This window comes from Vulpes lagopus, chromosome 2 (genome assembly GCF_018345385.1).
Source record: "Vulpes lagopus strain Blue_001 chromosome 2, ASM1834538v1, whole genome shotgun sequence".
Lineage (NCBI taxonomy): Eukaryota > Metazoa > Chordata > Mammalia > Carnivora > Canidae > Vulpes > Vulpes lagopus.
This window is the reverse complement of record NC_054825.1, coordinates 49,903,760-49,930,220: the sequence shown is the minus strand read 5'-3', so window position 1 is coordinate 49,930,220 and position 26,461 is coordinate 49,903,760. Positions and strand designations below refer to the sequence as shown.

Here is a 26,461-nt window from a genome sequence, read left to right as displayed (position 1 = left end):
GAAATCAAGAGTCGGACACTCAACCGACTGAGCTACCAAGGCACCCCTGGAATTTTTATTTCTTTTAAACAGTTTACCAGAGTTGGTCTTGTGGACATGCTTCTTCAGGTCGACTCTATAATCAAAATGTACCTTATAGTTTACTTATGCATTTAATGTAGTACTCCATTGTTTTCTCTCCTTTTTCACTGAGACACTTTTGTAGTCCATAGGAGTCTTACAATTCGTGGTATGTCAGATGTAGGGAAATCAGTTCTTCCAGAGCTGGCGCAGGATATATGTACCTTCTGACTCCCAGGAACTTGTTCCTCCATACCTGATATTTCTCACACACTGGCCAGAATGTAAACCTATTACTAGGTAGGCATCTAAAATCCCCTGTGCCATAAGGGAGCCTCTTTTACGTACTGTGAAAGGATTGAGGGAAGGCAAAAGCCATTTTGCCCTTGGTATCAGCCTCGTAAAGGCTGCATATCTCTTGCCTTTCTCATACATGAAGGAGAAAACCAGATTTGTTGGCTGCATTCTGAATGGAATCCTGAGACTCTAGATAATAGCCGCCATCTCAGATAGCTCGTTATACTGCTTAATTTTATTTAAGGCTTTTCAAGAATATTTGGATGACCTACTCTTTATTATGTGATGGAGTGATTAGAATAACTTTTATATTGCATTGTGGTTTTCTCTTATGTGCGTCCCTGTTGTGCACAGATGAATTTGTAATGCAGAATGTCAGCATAGTCTGTATTTAATTGTACCTGCTGTTCTCATTCATTAGAATGCAGTCCCCAAGAAATAACTAGATAGATATATTAGTTGTTGTCTTTTCATAAGACAATTAAACTTAATGAAAGGAAATTCCTGCAGCACCCTTGGAACAGCACTAGGAGAGGGTACCAAAAGGGGAGACCTGCTAATGTGTCCTCTGGCTCCTGGCAAACTAAAGTGCTTCTTGGCATACAAGCAAAACCGTGTAATTGCTTTATGGAGAGAAGAAGTTGAAGAGTTTATTTCTGCCTTCATTGTCACCCACAACAGAGCCACGTGCCATATTTCAAAACTGAACTCATGTTCCTTTAAGAATTGTAACCATGCCTATTTCTAAACACATCCAGTGAGGCTTACACATGAAAGTACAGAGCAAATTAAATATTTTAAGTATAAACAAGAATGGATACCAAAAGGGAACAGAAGTAGCAAATATCATGAGCACTTGATACGAAAAGATCACTGCAAAAAGGGAATTCTCGATTTGTGTGGTTTTCCTTTTCTGACAGAAAACAGTGGTAGCTTGTACAAAGTCAACATTTTCTTTGGAGGTAATCTTACCAGGAAATTGGCATGCAGATCTCTGTACAAAAGCACATTGGGTGACTCTAACTGTAGTTTAGTGAAAGTGCTTTTATTTATCTGTTTTGAACAGCCCCCTCGGCACCCAGCCACATCCTGACCGAGGGTAGCCTCCCACTCTGACCCCTAATTGTGTTGGGAGCAGGGGCTGGGCTGTGGGCGGTGGGCCCTTTTGTGAAGAACTGCCGAAAGCACATGCTCTTGCGGGCTCCGGTCTTTATTAGCAGGCTTCAGCTTGATGCTGTTTTTGTGGATTGTTTAATGGCTAATTGATGCAGCATGTGTCGAGATACAGTTTCTTGCATGAGGCGGTTATGGGTGGCAACATGGGTTGTCTCAACATGATACCAATTTCCACAGTCAATTTGGTCAATTCAGTGAAAAAAAAAAATGAGTCAGTCCAGCCTGAAAATCAGAGCAGTTTCTGGAGATTATTGAGGCAACTATGGTTGGGTGACCAAATTTTTCATGTTTGAACCAGTCATTTTCACATTTTGTATACATAGCCTTAGCCATTTGGGGAAATAGTCTTAACTACACAGAAGTGACACTTAAAAATTAGTGTCTTTAAACATTTATAATCACAGTCAGGCCTTCTAGTTCACATCAGTTTTGATATCATATACTATATTCCATTTTGCCATTGGCATATAGTATATGATCATTGTAATTAGCTGAAGTTTCATATTTTGTTATAAATAGAGTAGAAAAGTAATCATGGTGACCATCAGGCAGCTGAGACACTATGGAGAATAAGTCAAATTATATTTGGAGGCTGATTTTTTACACAGTTTTATTGATCTGTAACTTACATATAATAAAATTCATCCATTTTAAGTGTATGATTCAGGGATTTTTTTAATAAGTTAAAAGAATTGTGCAACTATCCTCATAATCCATTTTAGAACATTTCCATCACCCCAAGAAAGTCCTCATGCCCATTTGTAATCAGTCCCTGCTCCCAGCCTCAGGGAACCACTAATCTATATTCTGACTTTATAGATTTGCCTATTCTGGACATTTTTTTAAAGTAAACTCTGTCCCCAATATGGGGCTTGAACTCACAACCCTGAGATTAAGAGTCACATGCTCTATTGACTGAGCCAGCCAGGCGCCTCAGTATAAAATCTTTGCTCTCTCACTTCCTTCACTGAGCATAATATTTTTGAGGTTCATTCATGTTCTACTACGTCATCCATTTATTTTTATTTCTGAGTAATCTATTGTATGGATAGATCATATTTTATTCATCCATCTGGTAATAGACATTTGGATTGTATTTAGTTTGGGGCTAATCGGATAATGCTATTATTCACATACAAGTCTTTATTTGATTCTGTGTTTTCATATCCCTCGAGTAGATACATAGGGGTGGTTAGTAGCTTTAAGTATTTGTAATCAGAGTGAATCAGGTCATCTGGTACATACCAATTTTGAGAAGAAATAACCATTTTACTATTGATCCATGGTTTATGATCAGTGTAGTTAACTGATGTTTCATGGTTTGTTAAGGATGGAACAGGAAAGAGGGGTACATAGGTGGCTCAATTGGTTAAGCATCCAACTCTTGATTTCAGCTCAGTTTGTGATCTGAACCTGAACCAGGGTCATGGCCCACATCAAACTTTGTGCTTAGGGTGGAGTCTACTTGTCCATCTCCCTCTGCTCCTCCCCTGCTCATGTGCACTTTCTCTCTGAAATAAATAAAATAAAAATAAAAATCTCTTTAAAAAAGTAAGAAAGTGACCACAAGGGTTATATGCTAAGTTTATGCTTAATTTTTGAAGACACTTTCAGGCTGATTTTTATTCAGTTAGAGGGTCCTATAGAAAACTACCTACTATTATCTTATGCATGACATGAGACCCTGTTTGTAAATTTTTTATATTCTTCTCACTCTCTAATATTTTTCTAATCTTCTAAGCACTTCAGATTATTAAACAGAACTACATCACAACTGCCTATTATCTACTGCTGCAACTCAAATACTCATTACATCACCAATAAAAAGCCAAGCTTACTGTGAAATCTCACTGAAGGAGTGGGCAAATATTGTGACAGGTGATGCATGTTGTGATTGGATAATTGTTAACTCTTCTGTGATCCCAGCTGAACAGCACTTGCCATTCTCATGGAAGCTTGTCTTCAGGTAGAACTCATATAATGAAAATGAACTTTATTTAGAATTGGGTCTGCTTCAGTATATTAGATAATCCACTTCTTGACTTTCTAGTGACAGTCATTGTCATTACTAATTCTACAAAGCAATAGCTCCAGTATATATAGTGCATTCAAGTTTACAAATTGTTTCTTTCTCCCATTCATTTTATTTATTTAGTCATTTGTTTAGGTACAACTCTATAACAAGCACTGCTAAGCACACAATTCCATTCAGTTTTCCTAACAACCTTGTCAGTGTAGGAAGACCAGATATCACCCATGATCTTGTATATCATAAGCACATGAGCACTTGCACACATGCACACTTGCACACTTTCCATGTCATCTCTGCTTCCTCTGAGAGGATCTGACCATCAGAAATCTATTCTGATTCCCATAAAAATCTATCTGAATAAAATAACTAATTTTTTTTTCTAAAATGAAAGAAGATGGGCAGCCCAGGTGGCTCAGCGGTTTGGTGCCCCTTCAGCCCAGGGCCTGATCCTGGAGACCTGGGATTGAGTCCCACATCAGGCTCCCTGCAGGGAGCCTGCTTCTCCCTCTGCCTGTGTCTCTGCCTGCCACCATCTCTCTCTCTGTCTCTCATGAATAAATAAATTAAATATTTTTTTAAAATAATTAAAAAAATAAAATGAAAGAAGATAAGAAATACCTGCCTTAAAAATGGGTCACTTTGCATAGTACCTATTGTCAATGTGATATTGACCTCTTGGCCAAAATAGATAAAAATCAGACTGCTACAAGTTAGAGAACACGAAAACATATTTAACGTGTAATACAAAGAAAGAATTGGAGTTAATTTGGCTTTTCACCAAATCCTTATGTTTTACATTACATGAAGCTTATTTCTTTTTAGTGGTATGAAGAGGACCTGTAATTTTACACACTTCATTTGTATTTTCTTTGAGAAAATGTCTCAGTTAAAATCAATGCCCTACTATTCATTTAAGCTCCCTTGCCTTCAATAAAACTAATTGATAAACCCTAATAATTAATGGCCTGATTAAACCAAAATGACTTACATCTGCCCTGATGATTGCCATTTATAATCAGGCACTTTAATGACTCATCTTTTCTGTGCTTTGCTTACAGAAGAAAGGCTACGGTGTTTTTAAAAAACTATGCTTTCAGTTGCTATTTGTTTTCCATAACTTGAGATTGTATTAAAATAAGCACCGTTAACAACTACCTCCTTTAAAGAAACTTTCTGCCTAACCTGTCATGTTTATGGCTTGAAGTTGAAAACAAACCAGAAAAAAATCACCTCAGTATTCCTGGAGCTGTTTATTCCTGGAATTATTCCTGGAGTATTCCTAGAGTTACAGAATTTGCATGTTTTAAATGAACACTCGGAAGTAATAAGTTCAGTAGCTACATGTTAAGATTGTTGATACCTTAGATATAAGGTGGAATATTGTATTCAGGGGAAGTAAAACTTAAATTGGAGGAGCCGTCCTCATTCCACCATTTAAAAGAGATCCCATTTGCTTCAAATTCTGCCAAGTGAATTAAAATTTAGTCTAATTAAATAAATCTCTAATATTATACCCTATTTCAAAAAAGGATTTGAGGGGTGCCTGGTTGGCTCAGAAGAGCATTTGACTCTTGATCCTGGGATTGTGAGTTGGAGCCCCAGGGGTATAAAGATTACTAGAAAAATAATAATTATGAGCTTTAAAAAAAAGATTTGAGGCAGCTTATGATGTCAGGTCAAAACAATGAACAAGGAGCACTTGGGGGGCTCAGTGGTTGAGCATCTGCCTTTGGCTCAGCTCATGATCCAGGGTCTTGGGATTGAGTCCCACATCGGGCTCCCCACAGGGAGCCTGCTTCTCCCTCTACCTATGTCTCTGCCTCTCTCTGTGTCTTTCATGAATAAATAAATAAAATCTAATGAACAAAAGATAAAAGACAAGAATTTTAAAATAAAGAGTTATCCCCACTTCTACCCAGGAAGCAGTCACTACTATGGGACTTGTCCTCCACCAAAAACAGCTAGGAAGCTGGACAAAAGTTATGAAACATCTGTTTTCAGACATCAGATACCAAGCATTTAGGACTGTGATCCCTGAAAAAAGGTAATCGATGAAGTGACCTCTATAATCATCCAAGCTTTCTGCCTTGAGATAGTTTCTGGATAGAGAGAGGGGACCTGCCCAAAGGTCTTACTAAGCTTAAGAGACAGAGTTTGGAGATCAAGACAACCAAAATGGCTAGAATTTACAGGGCAGAGCCCTAGAGAGGCAGAAATTATGCAGAGAAAGAATTTGAGAAATTGTATTAGAGTCTCCTTAAGTCTTCAACCAAATATCAACCTCTGTATTCATAGGGTGAAATCTTACAACCTAGATAAAGAGCTACAGTCTGGGAAAGAAAATTTCTGGGGAACTTAAGCTGAACAATTCCCAAAGCTTATACAAGGTTGAGAATTTTTTAAATTCCAATCAGCCAGAGTGGACAGACCTTGTTGAATACATTGGAGCATTCAAGAGAGACTTTAGAAAGGTCATGCTTTCATAGTGGGGCTAACCTAGCCCGACAGTAGGGCTTACTCTAGGCTCTCCATGAATAAAGACTCTAAAATAAGCTTCAAAATGATCTGGCTATCTACAAATAAGTTAACTACCTGCTGATATCAAGTTCAACATTCTTCAAAGGATTACAGCTAAATTCAGAACTTAGCATAAGATTCACAATATCTGGTATCCAAATGAGAATTAGTAGGTAAATAAATTTTTCTGATAATGGATGAAAGATCATAACTAGGAGGAAAAAAACAGGCCCCCTAACCCTGAGATAGTGGACTTAGCAGATAAGGACTTTAGAACAGTTATTATAAATACTACAAGTACATTCAAGGTTCTCAAGGGAAACATGAGCATTATGAGGAGAGAAATGGAAGTTCATAACAAAGCACATGGAACATCTAGAGATGAAAAATAAAATATCTGAAATTTTAAAATTTTACATGATGGAATTAATAATGGATTGGACACTACAGAAAAAAATAATCAGTGATATTAATGATAGAAATATATATAGAGATTATCCAAAATTACTAGGGAAAAAAAAAGAGACCAAAAAAATAATTAGCACAGACTCACTGAGATACTTTGAGACAGTATTAGGAAATCTAGGATATATGTGTAACTGGAGTCTCAGAAGGAAAGAAGAAAGAAAAGGAAACAACAAATAATTTGAAGAAATAAAGACTCCAGACTTTCCAAATTTGATGAAACCCATAAACTCATGGATCTAAGAAGTTCAACACACCCTAAACTGGATAAACCAAACAAAACCATACCAAAGTGCAACAGAATAAAAAATTCAAGAACCAGTGACATTAAAAATCTTTAAAATATTCAGAGAAAACAAAATAAGAAAGGAGGAGGAGGAATAATGGCAGACTTCTTGTCTGCAGCTATGTAAACTACAAGATAATGGAAAGACATCCTTAAAATGTTGGGGTAGGACAACCCCTACCCCCTGTCAATCAAAAATTCTGTGTTCTGTAAGTATACTTTTCAAAAGTTACAGCTAAGACTTCTTCAGGCAAACAAAGCAGAGAAAAAATGTTTACTTATTGCCAACGTTATAAAAAATGTTGAAGTTATTGTGGCAGGGAGAAAATGCTAAAAATGGATGATTAAGCCTACACAAAGGAATAAATAGCACTAGAAATGGTAAACATGTGGATATATATAAAAGCCTTTTTTCTCACTCTTAAATTTCTTTAAAAGATTAAAACAAAAATAGTGTATTGTGGAGCTTATATGTAGAGAAAAGATATATAATAGTAACACAAAGGATAGGAGGAAGAAAGTGGAGGTGTATTGTGAGTTCTTGCCTTACAAATATTTCTTGAAAGTAAACTGTGAGGCGTTAAAGAAACATACTATAAATCCTAGAAAAAAACATTAAAAAAAAATAAGCCTCAAACAGGGGTTGGCAAACCTTAGCCCACAGGCTATTTGGCTCATTGCCTGTTACCCTTTAATTTGTGTGTTGCCTATGATTGCTTTTTCACTACAGCAACAAAATTGCATAGTTATAACAAAAACCATATGGCCCTCAAAGCCTGAAATACACTTTTTTACAGAAATGGTTTATCAACCTCTGGCTTAGAAGCCAACGGTAGAGATCAGTGGAATGATAAAAAAGAATCTAACTAATCCAAAAGAAAGCAAGGAGAGAAGGAAAAAAGAAACAAAACAGATGGGACAAATAGTGGGATGTTAAGGTTGAACTCATCCATGTCAATAATTACATTAAATGTAAATGGTCCAAATACTCCAATTAAAGCACTTTGAATATTAATGACAGATATACCATCTAAACACTAGCCAATACATTATGGGATTTATAGTGTATGTAGAAAAGAAAACTATAACAACAGAAACTTAGGTCAGGGGGGAGGTGACTATAAAAATGGGCACAGGGAACTTTTTGGGGTCACATAAATGTTTCCTATCTTGATTGTGTTGTGGATACATGAATGCATACATTTGCCAAACTCATCAAACTATGTTCAACATCATTGCAATAATGTTATTTTTTATGAATAAAGTTGATTTTTAAAAATTAATTTCTCTTCAGATATTTTTAACTATATAGTAGTTAAATCAGAAGTAATACAGAAGGTTATGTTAGTCTTTTCTAAGTGCTGATTTGAACCAGGCTGTGTTACATTGGTTTCTAATTCAGTAGATCTGAGGTGGAACTCAAAAAATTGGGTTTTGGTTTTTGTTTCAGTTTGGTTTTTGTTGTTTTTATTTGCACAGCCAAGTTTGGGAGCTTTTTAGTTATGTAATTCTCATTGATTTTATTATAAGAAGCATGCCAGTTGTTCAGGAAGAGAATTCCATTTAGACTATACATAAGCAGTGTTGTTATCCTCAAATGTCATTTGCTATATTTTGGTAAAAGAATATGCCAGCAGGTCCTTGGCCTGAATTTACCTGGAGGGCAGAGACAGGGACTTACTCATGTTTCTCTCCACATCACCTACCATTATACCTGGCACATGTTAAGGTGTCAGTAAATACTTCTTGAATAAATGTTTTTGAATGATTATGGATTCTTTCCAGATTGAAAAATGTCTTTTTAAACTGTATTCACAGGGATCCCTGGGTGGCGCAGCGGTTTGGCGCCTGCCTTTGGCCCAGGGCGCGATCCTGGAGACCCGGGATCAAATCCCACGTCGGGCTCCCGGTGCATGGAGCCTGCTTCTCCCTCTGCCTGTGTCTCTGCCTCTCTCTCTCTCTCTCTCTCTCTCTCTCTCTGTGTGTGTGTGACTATCATAAATAAATAAAAATTAAAAAAAAATAAACTGTATTCATTAATAGTAAAATGTATTCATTCTGAAGTGTATGCCATTATGTAGGAAAAGATCCAGCTCCTTCTCAGGCCAGATTCTCTGGATGAGCACGTTTCCCCATCTGTTTAGTAAAGATATCATTCATTCACTGTTTGCTTAACAAATATGGTTTATTGTTGGTTCCAGATACCATTCTAGATATAGTAGTGAACAAAACAGATCAAGTCTCTGCATTTCTGGAGGTTCCCTTCAATTATGGAGGACAGAGAGAGTAGACTTATACATATATCTGGGGTGGAAAGGTATTGCCATTCATACTTGGTAACTCTGGAAGACTTCTCTTAAAAAGATTACAGTTGAGTAGAAACCTAAAAGAAATGAAGGAGCAAGCTCATATATGGGAGCAGAGTATTCTAGAGATATGGAACCCCAAAACAGGAGCATGTCTAACAAGGAAGCCGGTGAAATGAGGCAGATTGGGCAGAGAAAGGAATAGGAAGAGTGTGAGCACAGAGTTAGTGGGAACCAGCTCAGAGACTACTGTGAGGGCTGTGTTTTGTGTTGACCTGTGAAGCTATTGGAGGTTTTAGGCAGAGAAATGGCATGATCTGATGTAGTTTTAGAGGGATCACTTAAAAAAATTTTTTTTAAATAAGAGAATCACTTTACCTGCTGTGTTCAACACAGACTGTAGTAGAGCAGGCATAAATACAGGAAGACCAGTTCAGTAGCCTTGTTGAGGAATGTGTGTATGTGGTCTGATGAAAATGCCTCCTCATGAACATTAAATTGGTTTTATAGTTCTGCATACTGCACTTTGGGAATTATCTTCTTTTAGATAGTATTTTACTCAAGTACCGCTAAAACGTGCTACAGTAACATTATTTCCTAAATATATTAAAATATACCACTTTTGTTGTATAACAGTGGATAATAATACCTTATATTTATGGAGTGTTTGACAGTTGAAAAGCAATTTTACATTCATTATCTCATCCAATCCTCATAGTTCTTTAAGATTGACACAGTGGCTATTATGTCCCTGCAGAGGTAGGAATTAAAACATCACCTGCCTTATGAAATTCACATGTCAAGTTTGTGACCAGGCCAAAAAGCTAAAACACTGGTCCTGTGTCTCCTAGCCTAAATCCATTGGTTTTGTTTAAAGGGGTCTGTTATGTTCAAATGATGTCTCAAGATATTACTGGGAAGGGGGGGGGGGGTTTACTTCTATTAGCAAATTTAGTATATTGTTTAAAAAGCCCGGGACGTGATCCTGGAGACCCGGGATCGAGTCCCACATCGGGCTCCTTGCATGGAGCCTGCTTCTCCCTCTACCTGTGTCTCTGCCTCTCTCTCTCTCTCTCTCTCTGTGTGTTTCTTATGAATGAATAAATAAATAAATCTTAAAAAAAAAAAAGCCATTAACCAAAAATAAATAAATAAATAAAATAAAAATAAAAAGCCATTAACCAAGGCACCTGAGTGGCTCAGTAGGTTAAGCCTCTGCCTTAAGCTTAGGTCATGATCCCAGGGTCCTGGGATTGTGCCTGGCATTGGGCTCCCTGCTCAGTGGGTAAGTCCTCTTTTCCCTCTCCCTCTGCTCCCCCCCCCCCCCCCCCCCCCCCCCCGTTTGTGCATGCGCTCACGTGCTCTCTCTTTCTCTTTCAAATAAAGCCAAATAAATAGTAAGCCATTAACCAGTGAGCAAGGTACTATTGTCAGAAGAGATACATACAAAGATGTGTGAAGCATATTCCTACCCTGTGAAGTTATTACAGGGGAAGCAATACCTACACCAGTAAATATGGTAAATAACTGCTAATCAAATAGTGTCACATACTTAGTTCTAAACAAATGGCACAGACAGTAGATATGTTAACAGTTCAAAGGAGGCCATGACTTTGTTCGCCTGATTAGTTAAGGCAACTGGAAGGTGGGTACTTGAGTTGAAGTATAGGCTTCACCTATACTTCCTCAATAGTTGAGGAAGGGTTGAGGAGGGGTTTCTCAACCTGGGGGTCAGTGAGAGGGAGAGGGGAACACACAACATCTGAGATGGTGATTAAAACAGTCCAGGTGGAATACAAAGGATGTAAAGATAAGTGGATGTTTACTATTTTCCTATATGAAGTTTTCCCAAGAACTAGGCTGTGAATGTGTAAAAGTCAAAGAGCAGGCTTTGCCTGGAAGTTAAAAAAAGAAGTTGCTGGAGAACAGAAAAATGCAATGAAGTTCTTATTTATACCTTGCCTTTTAGAATATAATCTAGCAATTCTGTTGTTCAGTGTTCCTCTCTCTATTGGTCCACTTAAGTCAAAAGTGTATCTGATTAAAGCTAAAGATTTGTTGATTTTGGCATATCTCTTGATTTCCAAGCAGGTCCTTCTTCCAGGAGCTCAAAATATTTGTTCATTAACTGTCTCCATCTGATGTAGCTTAAGAGTGGTTTAAAGATGTCAATATATAAAAGAGCAGGTTGTCCAAAAGAAAGATACTCAAAGTTGAGTATGATGAGAATTGTATCTGTAAAATAAGACCTACCCATATGTAGAGTCTAACATTTCTTTCAGTTCACCAAACATTTATTATCTATGGTGGCTGTCTACGCTACGTATGTATTGCACTAACTACTAGTTCACATTTAGGTGAAGAGGTCAAGGAATATTTTATTTCTTCATCCAGGAGAGAAATGATGTAGTAAATTTGGTAATTTTAATGTGATGGTGGTATAAGATTTATAATTCAGATTGAGGAAAATTGGAGGCAGAGAAACTAGTTGGTAAGAGAACTTATACAAGTTAGTGTGCCTAGGCATAAACTCTCTCTTTAGAGAGAGCCCTACAGGAAGTATTATAGTATGTCTTGTGTGAAGACCTGTTCTATAGCCAACCTCTGATCACTGAAACAGAATCGTCAACATAAAATCATACTTTGTGTGTATGGTTTCCGTTCATGTATTCTCTCATCTGTTCAACAGATATTTAGTAAGCATTTACTATCTCCCTGAAACTCTTCTAGGGGCTGGGAATGTAGTAGTCAAAAGAAACGAAGTTGCTGTCTTCATGGCTTTTACATTCTAGTGTTAGGTAGGCAGCACAATATGAGCACATCTTTGAGAAAGTTCCTGGCACATGCCTGTCACATAGTAGACTTCAATAACTGTTGGTTACGGAGTTTGAACTTGAAGTTTGAATTAAGTGCCTGCCATTGGCAAGATACAGTTGAAGTACCCTTTTGCAAAGTGGAGGGTCAGAGTGGATTGACTCACATTTTTTTTAATGTTACATTAGAAATTGAGTCTCTCATTCAGTTATGGAGTAATTCAGGTTATATGCTATATTAAATATAACAAGTTGTCTCTTCCAGACTACTTTTACCATTGAAGATGAAACGTTGAGGCAGGTGCTATTCTGTACCATTGACAGTGGTGTGTTCTTGTCCTGGTGGGATGGTTTTTGTGGGGTCCCTGAATTCCCAAAATGGCTCATTGTTGTCACTGGCGATGCTTCACAGAAACCCTTTGTGTCAGTAGTTAGCAACTGACTGCCTTGGCAAAAGCTATGTCAATTCTTTTGTTTACTATATAACAGCAGTCAAAAGTGGTGTAAGGGAAGAGAAAGAGAAATTAAACAAAGATCGATACATGCATATATGCACACACATCCACATGCCTTTTAGACCAATTTCTGAGCATTATCTGAAATGACATTTGTCACATAAAACCAGGAGATAACAGTACTGCATTCGTTTTGTCATTGTTTCATTCAGATATGACCTGTTACCAGCAACATATGAATGATTTTTTTTTTCTTGTTGGCTTCCCTTTGGCCTTACTGCTTCTTAGATGGGAGGAGTAGTTTCACATCAACAGCAAAGCTAAACCTTTTTGTGCAAATTCTTTGCCAGAAGATTACATTTTCTTATCCACCTACTTTTCTTGAAAGCCTGGGGATAGGATGATAGATGTATTTACTGTTGTTGGAAGCCAAGATTTTATTTGACTTTCACTTGAAATAATCCCTTGCTTCCATAGAAACCAGAAATGGTTGGAAATGAAGGAGTTAGGACCTTACATTTTGCCTCCAGATAAAATGCTTTGCATTAAATTTGTGATTAGAATTCCGGATGGAACAGATGATGTCATTTCTGCAATATGGTATGGTGTGCATGTGTGTTTTTATTAAACATACACTGTAGATACAGAATTAGTTACATGGACTTTTCTGGTCCCTTTTTAGATGTGAAGCCCTCCAATATGCTAGTAAACACAAGAGGACAGGTCAAGCTGTGCGATTTTGGAGTTAGCACTCAGGTGGGTCTCTTTTTTTCCTCCCAGTTTGCTCTCTTTTCTGCAGCATTCACTTTTTATTTTCAGTCTACTCTTTGGATTGAAAAATCACCTAGCTGCCAGACAAACAGAACTCTGCATCTTCTCCTCGGCTGGGAGTGTGTTATTCATTTTTAATCTCTGAGCGAGTTTCCTTCATCAGAATATGATTGTTCATTGTTTAATGACAGTAAAAACTGCTGATATTGTAATTACTACTTACGAATAGCAAACTTCATTGATATGCAGCTTTGATATGAAAGCGTTTTGACCAGACAAAAGGGAGGGCAGAGTGGGAGCTGTGCCTGGGGAGCCCAACTGGCCCACAATAAAAATTAATATTGGGAGCAACAATGGTGGAGGGCCATTACAATGTGCAGCACAAATTTTAATTAATTTCCATTTTGGGCCTCCCCTGAGAACCCCGGTGATAGTGACCCATGAGCGTGCTGTGATGTTGATTTGAATTGCAGCCACCTTTACTCCCAGCCAAACACGAAGACCAAAGCGAAGGTCATCGTTGTATTATGGGCTGTCAAAGTCTGTTATCCCTCCAGCGTATTTAGTGTTCATTCCATTCTAGTAATGCACGGGCTTCATTCACATCTTGAGCCATCTGACTAAAAAATGAGTGTGTTCAAATTCTACTTCAAATTGACTTTTTATATCAGGCGGGTTTGGGGTACTAAAGCGATAAGCATCCTGCTTAAGTGAATTGTTTAAGGTTATCTGCTATAAACTGTAATGCTGTGCTTGTTTAAATTGGAAATCACATTCAAAAGAAAAGAGAGATTTAATCATTTTTAATGCCTTTGTAGATAAATTTGTTCCCTTTTACATAATTTTTAGTTGATTTATAGAAATGATGATTGTAGGTTAAATGAGGAATAATTGCCCATTTTATTTCCACATTATCTTTATATTGTTCTAACAGACTGTTTTGTCTCATAGCTGGTGAATTCTATAGCCAAGACGTATGTTGGAACAAATGCTTATATGGCGGTAAGTAAACTTATGCAAAAATAACATTTAAAACCAACATCTTTATCTTTATGTACTTGGTAATGTAGAATTCTTGAATTAATTCAACAGCTTTATCCTAACAGATCATAAATTACAAAGTCAATCCAGTCATGATCCGATTTTTAGATCTTTCTAAAAAGCATTAGGGTTTATATAGGAGCTGCCAACTTATCTGCTTAGTTGACTTAACTAGTTGGTTTGAGTATGAAATTGCTGAGTTTTGAAGCTTAATCCTACAGAAATATTGCACCTTAAAGCACATTGACCACTTTGCCACATTGCTCATTTAATTAACCCTCAAGTATCCCAAAATGTCAGTCAATAAGATTGGTTGTTCTTTTCCAGAAATACAGGCTTTGTCACCTCATCAAAATTAAAATTTTGACATGACCAACTCTTACTTATGGATCTCTGAAATAAAGGTTTGGCAGGAAATTCTCTTTCGAACTTGTACATCTATATTCTGTTTACTTGTTGGCTAATGCCTGTCATAAGATAACATTAATTTCTCTGAAATAAATTTACCATGTATGAAAATTAGAAGCATAGAACTGTTTCAAAGAACCAGTGTGGACTTGATGTCAACCCTTTCCTTATTCCTACCTTTTAAGTAAGGGAAGTTATTTGGGGCACAAATGCTTTTGTTTATTAGTTTCCACTTCAAGAGCAGGTTGGGAGAGACAAGCAAGAAGGTTATCTAGTATGATTTTTGGAGCCAGGTTTTATTTTAACACCTTATGTTCAATTTTCTTTTTAAATGAGGATTCTGGATTTATTTAGGTAGTTTATTTTACTTCCAATAATCTTTATATGAAGTTAAAAATATTAGTATGGATGGAAACCTGGCTCTCAGTTCATATATTATCTTGATAAAAAGATGTTAATATAAATGGAACTTTGGATCTTATTCTCAGAACAGTACAAACCTTTTTTTTTTTTTTAATCAAGGTACCATAATCATTAATTTCTGTCATCATGCCTGGGTTTTTTTTTTTTTTTTCCATGCCTGGTTTTTAAAGAAAATTTATCCTTTCTCATTTTCCTAGGAAATGTGAAAAAAAAAAAGTAACCTCTGAAGTCATTGTATCTGTTTTTATAAAACATAATCACCCTCTTGGCTCTACCAGGTTAGCTGAGATTGGTGAACCACTTTTACAGTTAATAAATCCCTATCAAATACACAATTTCAGTCTTTGAAAGAATATGGAACACTGTGATTTAAAAATAAATAAATAAACCTACTGTAAATGAAACAACTTTTCATCTACCCATCATGTTTTTAGTAGCTTTAAATTGCTCTAATAATTAAGTTGCATTATGTTTGAATGTACAAATCTAGATTACAGTTGTCTTTCCCAGGTGTACGTTAAAGAAATTACTTTTTTTCTTTTTGGTTTATGGATGAATGTGATGCATCCATCTGTTAATTGAATATTTGAGGATTAAAATTATGAAATGTTAGCTCAGATTGGCAAAGCTCAGATTGCTTTGCTTCTTGGGTGAGTGAGTTCTAGTCATCAGCTTTATAGTTCAAGCTGTAAAAAGCATAAGATACCTAGAAAGCCAAGTGTGATAGCCTGATAGCTTCACTCAATTCAGCAGACTCTCATTAGCCACATACTTACCTAATTAGTATGAGATCAGAGGTTGGGAGTGGAGAAGATGGAAATAACATTATTCTGTTATTAATCCCCGTTATTAATCCCTGCCTGAGATACCTTAATATTGTATTATTGAACTACCATTGAGGGGAACTGGGTGAAGGGTGCATAGAACTTCCCTGTATGTATTTTTTTCAACTTGTGAATTGATAAGTATTTCAAGATAAAAAAAAAAAAGGTAAAAAACGGAAGTTTTATTGGAACATGGCCACACCCTTTTGTTTGTGTATTGTCTCTGGCTGCTTCAGCACTACAGCATCAGAGTAGAGCTGCTGTGACAGTTGCAGCAGAGACCATATGGCCCACAGAGGGAGAAGTATTTATGCTCTGGTCATGTAGAGAAAAAGTTTGCCAGCTTCTGGTCTATGCCAGTGAAAGCTGTATCTGAGTACCTTCAGTTAATCAGCTAGTATTTACTGAGCATCTTCCGTGCCATTAGCCAGGTTATGGTGGAACCACTTGAACCTGCATAAAGTATGGGCAAAATAGGAAGCTTAACATTATATGTGGCTACATTTTGTGTGACATAATAAAGACGTAAGTTGTACCAAGCATACACTTAGAGAGTAAAAAGTCATACAATGTATGAATTTGATGATTTAACAGTATGTGAAAAGGGTGCTTATTAAAAGAGATCACTGTGAAGAGATGAGCAAAGACTTAAAAACAGAAGATATTGTGACATTGTTGGGGTGGGAGGTGGGGTAGAGGACAAATAATAAGTTGTGGGATTATACAGTTAGAGGTCAGCTGGTATGTTACCCTCCTTTTGCATCCATTTCTCTTACTTTGTATTCGTACAGGATAATAACAATAATAATAGCTAGTAGTTAACCCCATGTGCCAATCACTCTTTTAAACTCTTACATATATTAATACTTTAAATCCTTACAACAACCCTATCAGGTAAGATCATTCTCATTGAGCTGAAAAAACAGGGATAAAGAAGTTAAGTAACTTACTCAAGTTCATACATCTAATAAGTGGCAGTGTCAGGATTCAGACCCAAGTAATCAATCTACAGAAACTAAACTTCTAACTTCAGTGCCTCTCACTATATCCAAATTATGTCTGTCTCTCCCAATCTAGATTGTGATCTTCAGAGGAGGAGGGTTTATTCTGTTCATTCTCTATATCTGGTCCTTCACACAGTGCTAAATGAATAAATTAGTTCATGAAAGCTGCCTTCCCTAGATGACCTACTCACTAATTATAAGCAGAGCATTTAACTTTTCATATTAAGTATCTCAGTTGTATTATAAGGTATAGAAGACCCCCAAATTACTCAAATACAGTCACTAGGCTGCTCAAATATTGAAAAGAAAATAAAGAAATAGCTCTGCATGTGCAATCTCACTTCATTCTTCTGTAATCTCAAGTGTAAGGTATAGGAAAATGATAATTAGGAAAAAGGGCAGCTTTCTTAAGATCCTAAGTCATGAAAAAAATAATACTAATTAACAACTTACGGGCATGTTAAGGGTGGAACTTGTAGGAGACTTGGAAGGTCATCTGGTCATCTAACCTCCTCATTGACCAACAAGATTGGAAAGTGGAATGACAAGTTCAAGGACATACTACATTTTCGAGGCAGATATTTAGGTTCAGTAGACACTTTAAGCTGATGCAAGAAATATTTTCAGCTATATTTTAAAAGGCTCTCATCCAGCAGGATTGCAAAAGAAGTTGAGAAGGCTTTGGGAGCTTACATTAAACCACTTCTCAGATGTTTTAATTACTAAAAATCTTACTCTATTTTAAACATAGAAGGCCGTAAAACTTTAACCTAATGTTCAGTCATTGTGGTTTATTATAATGTTTTAATCAAATATAAATGTTTGACATTATTATTATGAATAGTTAAGGTTTTAAAACAAAACAAAAGAACCTTACCCAAATACTTGTGCTTTGTGATCAGAAAAGTCCATCAAGAGGTGCCTGGGTGGCCCTGTCGCTGAAGTGTCTGACTTTTGATTTCAGCTCAGGTCCCAATCTCAGGGTCAAGTCCTGTGTTGAGCTCTGTGCTCAGCATGAAGTCTACTCGAGATTCTCTCTTCCTCTGCCCCTCCACCTGCCCATGTGCACTCTCTCTCTTGCTCTAAAATAAATCAATAAAATCTTTAAAAAAGAAAGTCCATGAAAATGACTATTCTTCTCTCCTGAACATTTTTTCCTGCCTGAGCTATTCTTGCCCTTGGACAGTATCTTCACCAGAATGAAACCTAGACAGATTACATGATACAGCAACATTGGCCATGCTCATGCAGCAATGGTCATGGCAACGGTGGTGATCAGAAGGAGACTGGCATTTACCAAACATTCCTGTGTGAAAGGTATTGAGTCAAGCACATTGCACAGATTCACTTAATCTTCACACAACCCCATGAAATCTACATATTATTATTGTCTTCATTTTACAGGTAAGGAAACCGAAGGTGAAGTGACTTTAGCCCAGGATTTCAAATTTGGCCAAGTAATAATGAGAGTCATGATTTAGTTAAGACACCAGCTTCCAGTTTCTGGTAACAGCAGGTTAGGTTATTTGAACCAACTCTTCCATTGAAAAATTCTAGGTAAAATCCTTTTAAAACCATCTCAAATGCACTGAAGAGCTAAAAAGACAATGGGATCTAGCAGGACAATTTTCAGATGGAATCCTGCAATAGAGAGGGAGGCAAAATGTTGGAACACCGAAGCTACTTCTTCCTGTGGGCATGTGCCTGCCTGTACCACAGCTGTGAGTGATATGGGGGTCCTCCTAAGGCAGAGGGTCTCAGAGGAGGAGGAGATCTTCTGTAGAGATCTCAAAGGAGATTTTCTCTGTATTATGTTGGAAATCTGAAGGGCTCACCCTCAGAATAAGAGCAAACCAGAGCCAGAGCTGCCTCTCCTCCTCCTCCCCCAGTCCCAGGGAACATAAGAGAAGGCTTCTCAGAGCCAAGCAGAGAAGCAAGGGAAAGGGAAGAGGGGGAAGGTTGCAGCCATAGACTAACTGTGACACAGATTTGCACCCTGATTATATTCATGGCCTAAGCTGGAAAAGGAACTTCATGTAAGAATCTGGATTGAGGTGGGCAACATCTACATTAAGCCTCAGAGAATCTCTTCAAAATTTTTTCAAGAGCAAAAGCTAGCAAGTAATCCACAGAAACTACACAAGGAAACAAGACAACATGAAGAAGCAGCAGGAACGGCAGAGACACACAGACTTTAGATTGCAGATTTTTTTTTTTAAGATTTTATTTATTTATTCATGGGAGACACAGAGAGAGAGAAGCAGAGACACAGGCAGAGGGAGAAGCAGGCTCCCTGCAGGGAACGTGATGTGGGACTCAATCCCGAGACCCTGGGATCACGCCCTGAGCTAAAGGTAGACGCTCAACCACTGAGCCACTCAGTGCCCCTAGATCACAGACTTTAAAAGCGATCTAGTAGGCTTGAGAAAAATCTCAAACAGAACTACTAGATTACAATTTAAAAACTCACTACTTGGTAGCATATTGGGTAGAGCAAAAGAAAGGATTCATGATATGGAAGATAGATTGAGTTAAAGCAGTCTGATGCCAGAACCCTGATTTAACCAGTATGCTCCACGACCTGCAGGGACCTTGCCACCTTAAAAAAGAAAAAAAGAAGAAGAATTCCCCATTGTTTGTGATATATACTTTGATTACTTACTAACTTCAAGTAGTTGTGCATACTTTGCTAATTTTCTGAGTTGTGTAACCCTGAGCAGAAGTTCTTTATCAGAAGAAATAAGGGATGTACCTTGGTATCTTCCTGCTTTTGACAAGTGAATCCTGTTGTATACAGAGACAATTCTGGAATGAGTCAGCAAAACATGGGTCCTGGGTAAATAACAAGTCACAGAAGGTGACTGGAAGGAGTGGAGTGTGCAGCTCAGAGCTACTGCCCTTTCAGATCCTTTAAACTCTGCTTTTTATACCATCACCACTCCCCACTGTTCTCATTAAGAACAGACCAGAATTTGCCACCCCCCCCAACCCTTACACTTAAACCTCAGTACAAAGGTGCTTCGGACAGGAGTCATGTTTTTCCTGCTATTCTTCCTGTTTATTCGCCACACTGGTGACAGCTGCCATGTCAGAAGGTAACCCAGCTTTTGGTGTTTAACCGCAGAATATCCATTGCAGATCTGTCAGTAGTGCGATACCTGGTGGTTGGTATTTTGTTTTGTTTCATTTTGTTCTAGACAGGACAGGCCACCTTGGCTTCAAGTGTGAGAACAGATTTGAATTGTGCTGCCTTGGGCCATGAAGTCCTGGCTCCAAAAGTCAGAGTGTACCAGGGCTCATCTTGTGCCTGCGTCCGTTTCAGGGGCTTGGGCGCCTTTCCCAGCCTGTATCTACTGTACCAGGTCTTCAGGTGGACCCATAGAGCTGGCTACCTACTTTCACTGAGCATTCAAGCTTGAGCACAGCATCACAGCAGTGATCTCATTTTGTTAACTCATTGCAAGAATTATTTCTCCAATAAGAGGTCGTCAGAATCTCTTCCTTAAGGAGCTCTCTTATTTGCCTCCCAATACCTGTGACCAGTATCACTTTATTTTTTTTTCTTTTTAAATTAAATTTAATGTTTTCATTATTTATTTTTTTGAAGATTTATTTATTTTATTCAAGAGAGAGAAAGCATGTGTGAATGCACAGGGGAGGGGAGCAGAGAGAGAAGGGGAGAGAGAGAATCTTAAGCAGGCTCCGCACCCAGGACAGACCCTGACATGGGGCTCCATCTCATGACCTGAGCCAAAACCAAGAGTTGGATGCTCAGCCGACTGAGCCACCCAGGTGTCCCAATTTTTCAATGCTTTATTTTCAGCTTCCAGTTTGCACTTGTTTTACTAGTTCAATAGCAAATGTTATGAATATATGTAATCTTATGGTTGGTCCTGCCAAAATATTTTGTATGTGAGCTCCACTTTCACTTGTTTGCTTATTCTATACCATGAGTGCTATATAGTGATAACTATCAGCTTTGGAATGAAGAAAAAAGAGAGTAAGGAAAGGAGAAACAGGAGGAAGGCAACATTTGGTGATTTTTTTTAAAAGAATTCTAGAGGGAAAAAAAAGAATTCTGGAGGATTTGGGACATCTGGGTGACCCAGTGGTTGAGCATCTGCCTTCAGCTCAGGGGGTGATCCCAGGTGCTGGGATCGAGTCCCACATCGGGCTCCCTGCAAGGAGCTTGCTTCCTGTGTCTCTGCCTCTCTCTCTCTGTGTGTCTCTCATGAATAAATAAATAAGATCTTTAAAAAAAATAAAGAATTCTGGAGGATTTTAGGATTTTCATATTTGCTGGGCATTCATGGTGGGCATGAATAGCAATAATATTGGGGAAATTATATTAGTAGAACACTCCAGGGGACTTAATCATTGGTACATGCTTAAAACCAAATGTGCAGTAAACATGTATTGCATCCCCTCAAGGCAATATACCTTGACTGCATACTAGCTGTGTGCCAGCCATGGTACTAGGTATGAGATGAAAAGACACTCTCTTGGCGTCCTAGGAGAAATAGGCTAGTAATCAGATGGTTACAACACAGTGCAATGAATTAATATTAAAGATACAGATATTTTCATGAAGGACAGAAGCAAAAATTTATAATTTTTCCTGAGAAGTGGAGGAACGTTTCACCAAGAAGAAGGAGAAGGAGAAAGAGAAAGAGAAGGAGAAGGAGAAGGAGAGAAGAGAAGAGAAGAGAAGAGAAGAGAAGAGAAGAGAAGAGAAGAGAAGAGAAGAAAAGAAAGAAAAGAAAAGAAAAGAAAAGAAAAAAGAAAAAGAAACGTTAACTAAGCAGAGAAGAGGAAGATAGGCCCTTATCTCTGCAGGGAACGTGGAAATGTTTAGTGACTATGGCTGAGTGTACCAAAGAATCACCCAGAGAAATTTTTTTTTTTTAATTAAGATTCCTGGAGCCACTTCCAGAGATTCTGATTCAGGAGGTTCATTTGTAATAAGCACCTCAGGCAGTTGATGGCTAGTCTGAAGACTGCATTTTGAGAAATACCAGATTGAGATTAGTGTGTGGGTTTTCTGACTACTAGTGTTGGGGGCAGTTTGACACACTGGAAAGAACCCAGATTTTGCAGTTAGACATACCTGGGTTTGAATCCTGGCTGTGTTCCTAAACACACTTGATGCTGATCCACAACTCTAGACTTCAGCAAGTCAATCTTACAAAGTCTCAGTTTTTACATCTGTAAAATAAGGGTAATAGTATCTAACTTTGCAAGATTGGCACAAGGTGCAGTATCTGGCATATACAAGGTGATCATTGGGATGGCTATTACTATCCTTATATACTGATTGCAAACTAAATTTCTCTGTGCCTCCTTTTTCTCATCTGTTAAAAGGGCATGATAATAGTACCAATGTAATATAGGTATTTAGGAGTCTGAAATGAAACATGCATGAATAGCATTTAATGTCAAGCATATGGAAATTCTTCAGTAAATGCACACAGTCATGTTTTTGATGATGGTGGTGGCGATGGTGATGATATTCCTGTAACTGGCTGCTTTCATCCTAGTACTTATTGAACTGGCTGGAATTGGATAATAGATTCATTCATGTGTGAACAAGGAACTTCAGAAATCATGGTGGAGGGCTTTGAATGTCAAAGTCCTGGGGAATTGCAATGAGCATGTCTATGAGCAGCTGGGAGAAATGGTCACATGACATTTGGCCCTTGGGAAGAATTGTTCTTGGTGGGAAAAGGGTTTATAAATTAAAGAAATAAATAAGGGAAGGGAAATGTAATGTAATTTTGTGGCAAGTAGTCACAAGAGAAGGCAGTAAGTATATTGAGGTAGCCCGATAGGTGTGGGCAGAAAGTAGGTCACAAAGTTCTGGGTCCCAGCTAAGCCAACTTCTTGAGATGTAGGACTTGCCAATAACCTGAGAGCACCTGGCTCATATCTTCCATTCCCCTGGCATATGCCCTACTGGTGAGTGGTAGGTGCCTACTTCCTCCATGTGCAGTGGACCCGGCTGATCTGGCCCTAGGTACTCTTCAGGGTCCCATGAAAGCTCCTGAAAGCTGATGCCACTGGTAGCCAGCAGGAACTCCAGGGGTGGTACCACGAACAGAATGGTGCCCTGAGGGCCAGGAGGTATGGGTTATAATCCCAGGCCAGCCATGTCCAGCTCTGTAACCTTGAGCGATCATTCCACCTCCATGAGACTTGAGTGTCTTTTATTCGTGTGCCCCTGTGTTCATTCAAAAGATTTCTGTAAAGTAGATACTCAATGCTATATCCTGGAGGGATAGAGAAACCAGGCAACATCCACTTCACTATGAAACTATTCTTGTTGAAGTAGAGAGTGTGCATGTAGTGGCTTTCTAGACCAGTATTTGCTGTACATCTTGAATGGAGAACCAGTTGTCCCAGTTGGACCTTTCAAACTGTTCCTTGGTTCATATCAAAAGAAACCCTGAAAAAGAAAAAAGAAAAAAAAAGAAAGAAACCCTGACAAATGGAATAAAATGTTGAACCATAGGTGAATCTGGGCAAAGGAAATATGGATGTTTTTTGTATTAGTCTTAGTTTGAAATTGAAAAGTTTAAAAATTAAAAATAACAGACTCCCTAGTGATCCAGACCCAACTCTCAAAAGTACAAATAAGTGATAACATTATATAATGTTGTATAGTTTGTCACTTCACAGCTGAGACCACTGAATTTGGAGAGAGAGGACCTGGGTCTAAGTCTCAACTCATTTCCTAGCTGAGAACTTTGCCTAGATGATTTCACCAATCTGAGCCTCCATTTTCTTTATCTGTAAAATAGAGGTAATAAAGGTTTCCTCACAGGGACTTTGTGGGGGATTCAGTGAGATTATATCTATCCATATTACCCTATATCGTTTTTGTATGTACCAGTATAATACACCTGTACACACATACACGATATTGTTTTGTGCTTCATAAAGTACCACAAAATGTTGATGGCTCCCTGCCTTAGCTAAGCTCACACTAGTGTTTCCTGGAGTAGCTCACGTCAACTCACCAGCTCCTTTCTGTTCTCTTACAGCCTGAAAGAATTTCAGGGGAGCAATATGGAATCCATTCTGATGTCTGGAGTTTAGGAATCTCTTTCATGGAGGTATGTTGTTTGCAAATAGATGCTTCTATGTATACCCACTCTAATATCAGGAAGAATGAAGATTTTGAAAAAATAAATAAATCTCCAGTGTGTTATGTATATGTGTACACAGACTTTTAAGGTCCTCTTGGTATCCTTGAAGGGCTTGTGAACAGACCATTCTAAGGTGCTGTTTCTGACATATCACCTGTATAAAACTTACCTGGAGAGTTTCTTGAAAATACAGGTTCCCAGACTCCCTCTGAGACTAATTAAATTCACATCTCTAAGAAGCTGCATTATTAACATGTTCCCTGGTGATCCTTATGCACACCAAGTCTGGAGAGCCTGCATTATAATAAAAGAGAGATTCCAGAAAAGTTCTGTGGAATGGTGGCCTTGTTGGAATGCATATATGACTTCCAAAGGTGATTACTTTAAAGAGTACAGCCCTACTCATTTGGATGTATGAATTCTATATGTTTATTCAGAAAGAAAAAAACACTTCACTCCAGTATGGTCATTTCACTTCTTGGGGGATAGGGCATGATACAATCTGGGGGAGGATGAAGGGTATGTGTGTTTAGCACAGTATTTACTCTTTATAGCTCTAGTTAGAATGGACTTCATCTTAGTGTGCTACGTGTAACCCCAATAGAACTCTGTGCCAATGACTCTTTACAATGACTATTGATCTGTAATGAAATGTGTACAATTTCCATTAGAAGGACATCTGGCTCATGAATTATACTAGTATAGAATCTGGATACTCACCAGAGAATTGTTTCTCACATGCATTGATTCATAGAAAGGAAGGCTTTTTAAAAAAAAAAAAAAAAAAAAAAAAAAAAGGCAGAAAGGACTCCTTAAATAAGATCATGGATAGAGTTGCAATCATGATTTTATCACCTTTTTTGGGTCAGATACTTTTTCTGTGATTTTTGTAACGCATGAATGCAGTTGAGTTTATAAGGGAATATCTTAAGACTCAATTCACCTGTGCTATAGAAAGAAAGCAAAAATAAAGTAGTGTTTGTTAAGCCATATTCTTCTGCTTCTTCACAAAAAAAGAATCTAAGAGGAAATAGGATATGTGTGCATGAACTGAGAGGTTAGCAATAATGGCAGACAGAAGCTTAGAATGGAGTTACCCAAAAGAATCCTGAAGGGTTTGTTCAGGTAACTTGTTTCAAGGGAAACTAGTACTTTTGATTTGTGGAGCTTAGACCTTGCTGTTATATAAATTCCCTTTGCAGATTTAAATCATTGTCATTGAATGCATTTAATAAATGACTAGATGGACTGTAGAACATTTGAGAAGTTTGCAGTGTAGAGATAAGAATCCCAGATTGTGAATGAAAGACAGAGATAGCAGTTTCACCTTTGCTGCTGGTCTTATAGGTGTCCTGTACAAGCCACTGTCTCTCCCTGAGCCTCAGTTTCTCCCTCTGTAAGATAATGATCTCTAAGCCCCTTTCCAGACTAATGTTCTATGACTCTAAGCAGTCTGTTGTCTTTCTTTAACTTTCTGCATCAACTCCAGAGCTGAGTGACTTGGATGATGATATACCCTAGCGTGACATAACATGCAGTAGTGTGAGAGAGCATAACTAAGATTTAAGGTTTAAGACACATATAAGTATTCACTGTTCTTTCCTTGTACATTCATTTTTTTCACTTATGTATTGAGGTCCTGCAGTGCTTCTTAAATGGGCAATAGGGATATGGTAATGAAAGGACACTCCAGTCTTGACTCATGGAGTAGGGCATGAGGACAGAAAACAGAAGAATAACTAAATATGTAATTTGTCAGGTGGTGGCAAGTCCTATGGAGAAAAATAATGCAGAGTGATCCTTTCTGATAAAGTAACCTTTGAGCAGAGACTTGGATGATGTAAAAGGAGGGAGCCATCAGGGGACAGCAAGAGCAGAGTTGCTAAGCTGGAGTGTGTTTGGAATGTTTAAAGAAAGCAGAGAGAGGTGACTATAGTGGAGTTAGCAAGGGGAAAAAATGGGGGAAAATACAATCAGAAAGATAGCTGAGGATTTAGATCACATACTATTTTCTAAGCCATGGTAAGGACTTTAGATTTTACTCTGAGGGGAAATGACTGAATTATATTTTCAAAAAATCATGGAGTGCTCTGTAGAGCATGGACTATAGGAGGGCAAGCAGGCAAACAGGGAGATCAATTAAGATAGGTAGGTAGGTAGATTGATAGATGCCCAATACATAGAACATACTTCTATTGCACGCTGAAACACATGTCTGCCAATATTTTGGTAGGTGGTAGGGATGCAAAGATTAAAAAAGAGGCTTTTTAAAGAAGGAGTTTGCATTGATGTATTTGGAGTTTTGTCAACCATGTTCATTTATCCTGGAGATAAAGTATTGGATGGTTTCTGGAAGACTGAAGAAAACAGACTCATTGAATTTGTAAGATTGAGGAGGATTAAGGTATAGGGGCTGTGTAAGAAATTATCACAGTAAG

At 37.9% G+C, this 26,461-nt stretch overlaps 1 protein-coding gene across 7 annotated transcripts in view; it reads left to right on the top strand.

Annotated features, from left to right (window-relative positions):
* The window catches only part of MAP2K5 (mitogen-activated protein kinase kinase 5), a 259,087-nt gene that overhangs the window by 129,595 nt on the left and 103,031 nt on the right, over positions 1–26,461 (top strand). For all 7 annotated transcript variants that reach the window (XM_041745524.1, XM_041745523.1, XM_041745522.1 and 4 more), the window contains 3 exons: positions 13,090–13,163; positions 14,130–14,180; positions 23,919–23,990. In XM_041745524.1, coding sequence (XP_041601458.1) covers positions 13,090–13,163; positions 14,130–14,180; positions 23,919–23,990 — 197 coding nt within the window. The remainder of the gene's footprint in view (positions 1–13,089; positions 13,164–14,129; positions 14,181–23,918; positions 23,991–26,461) is intronic.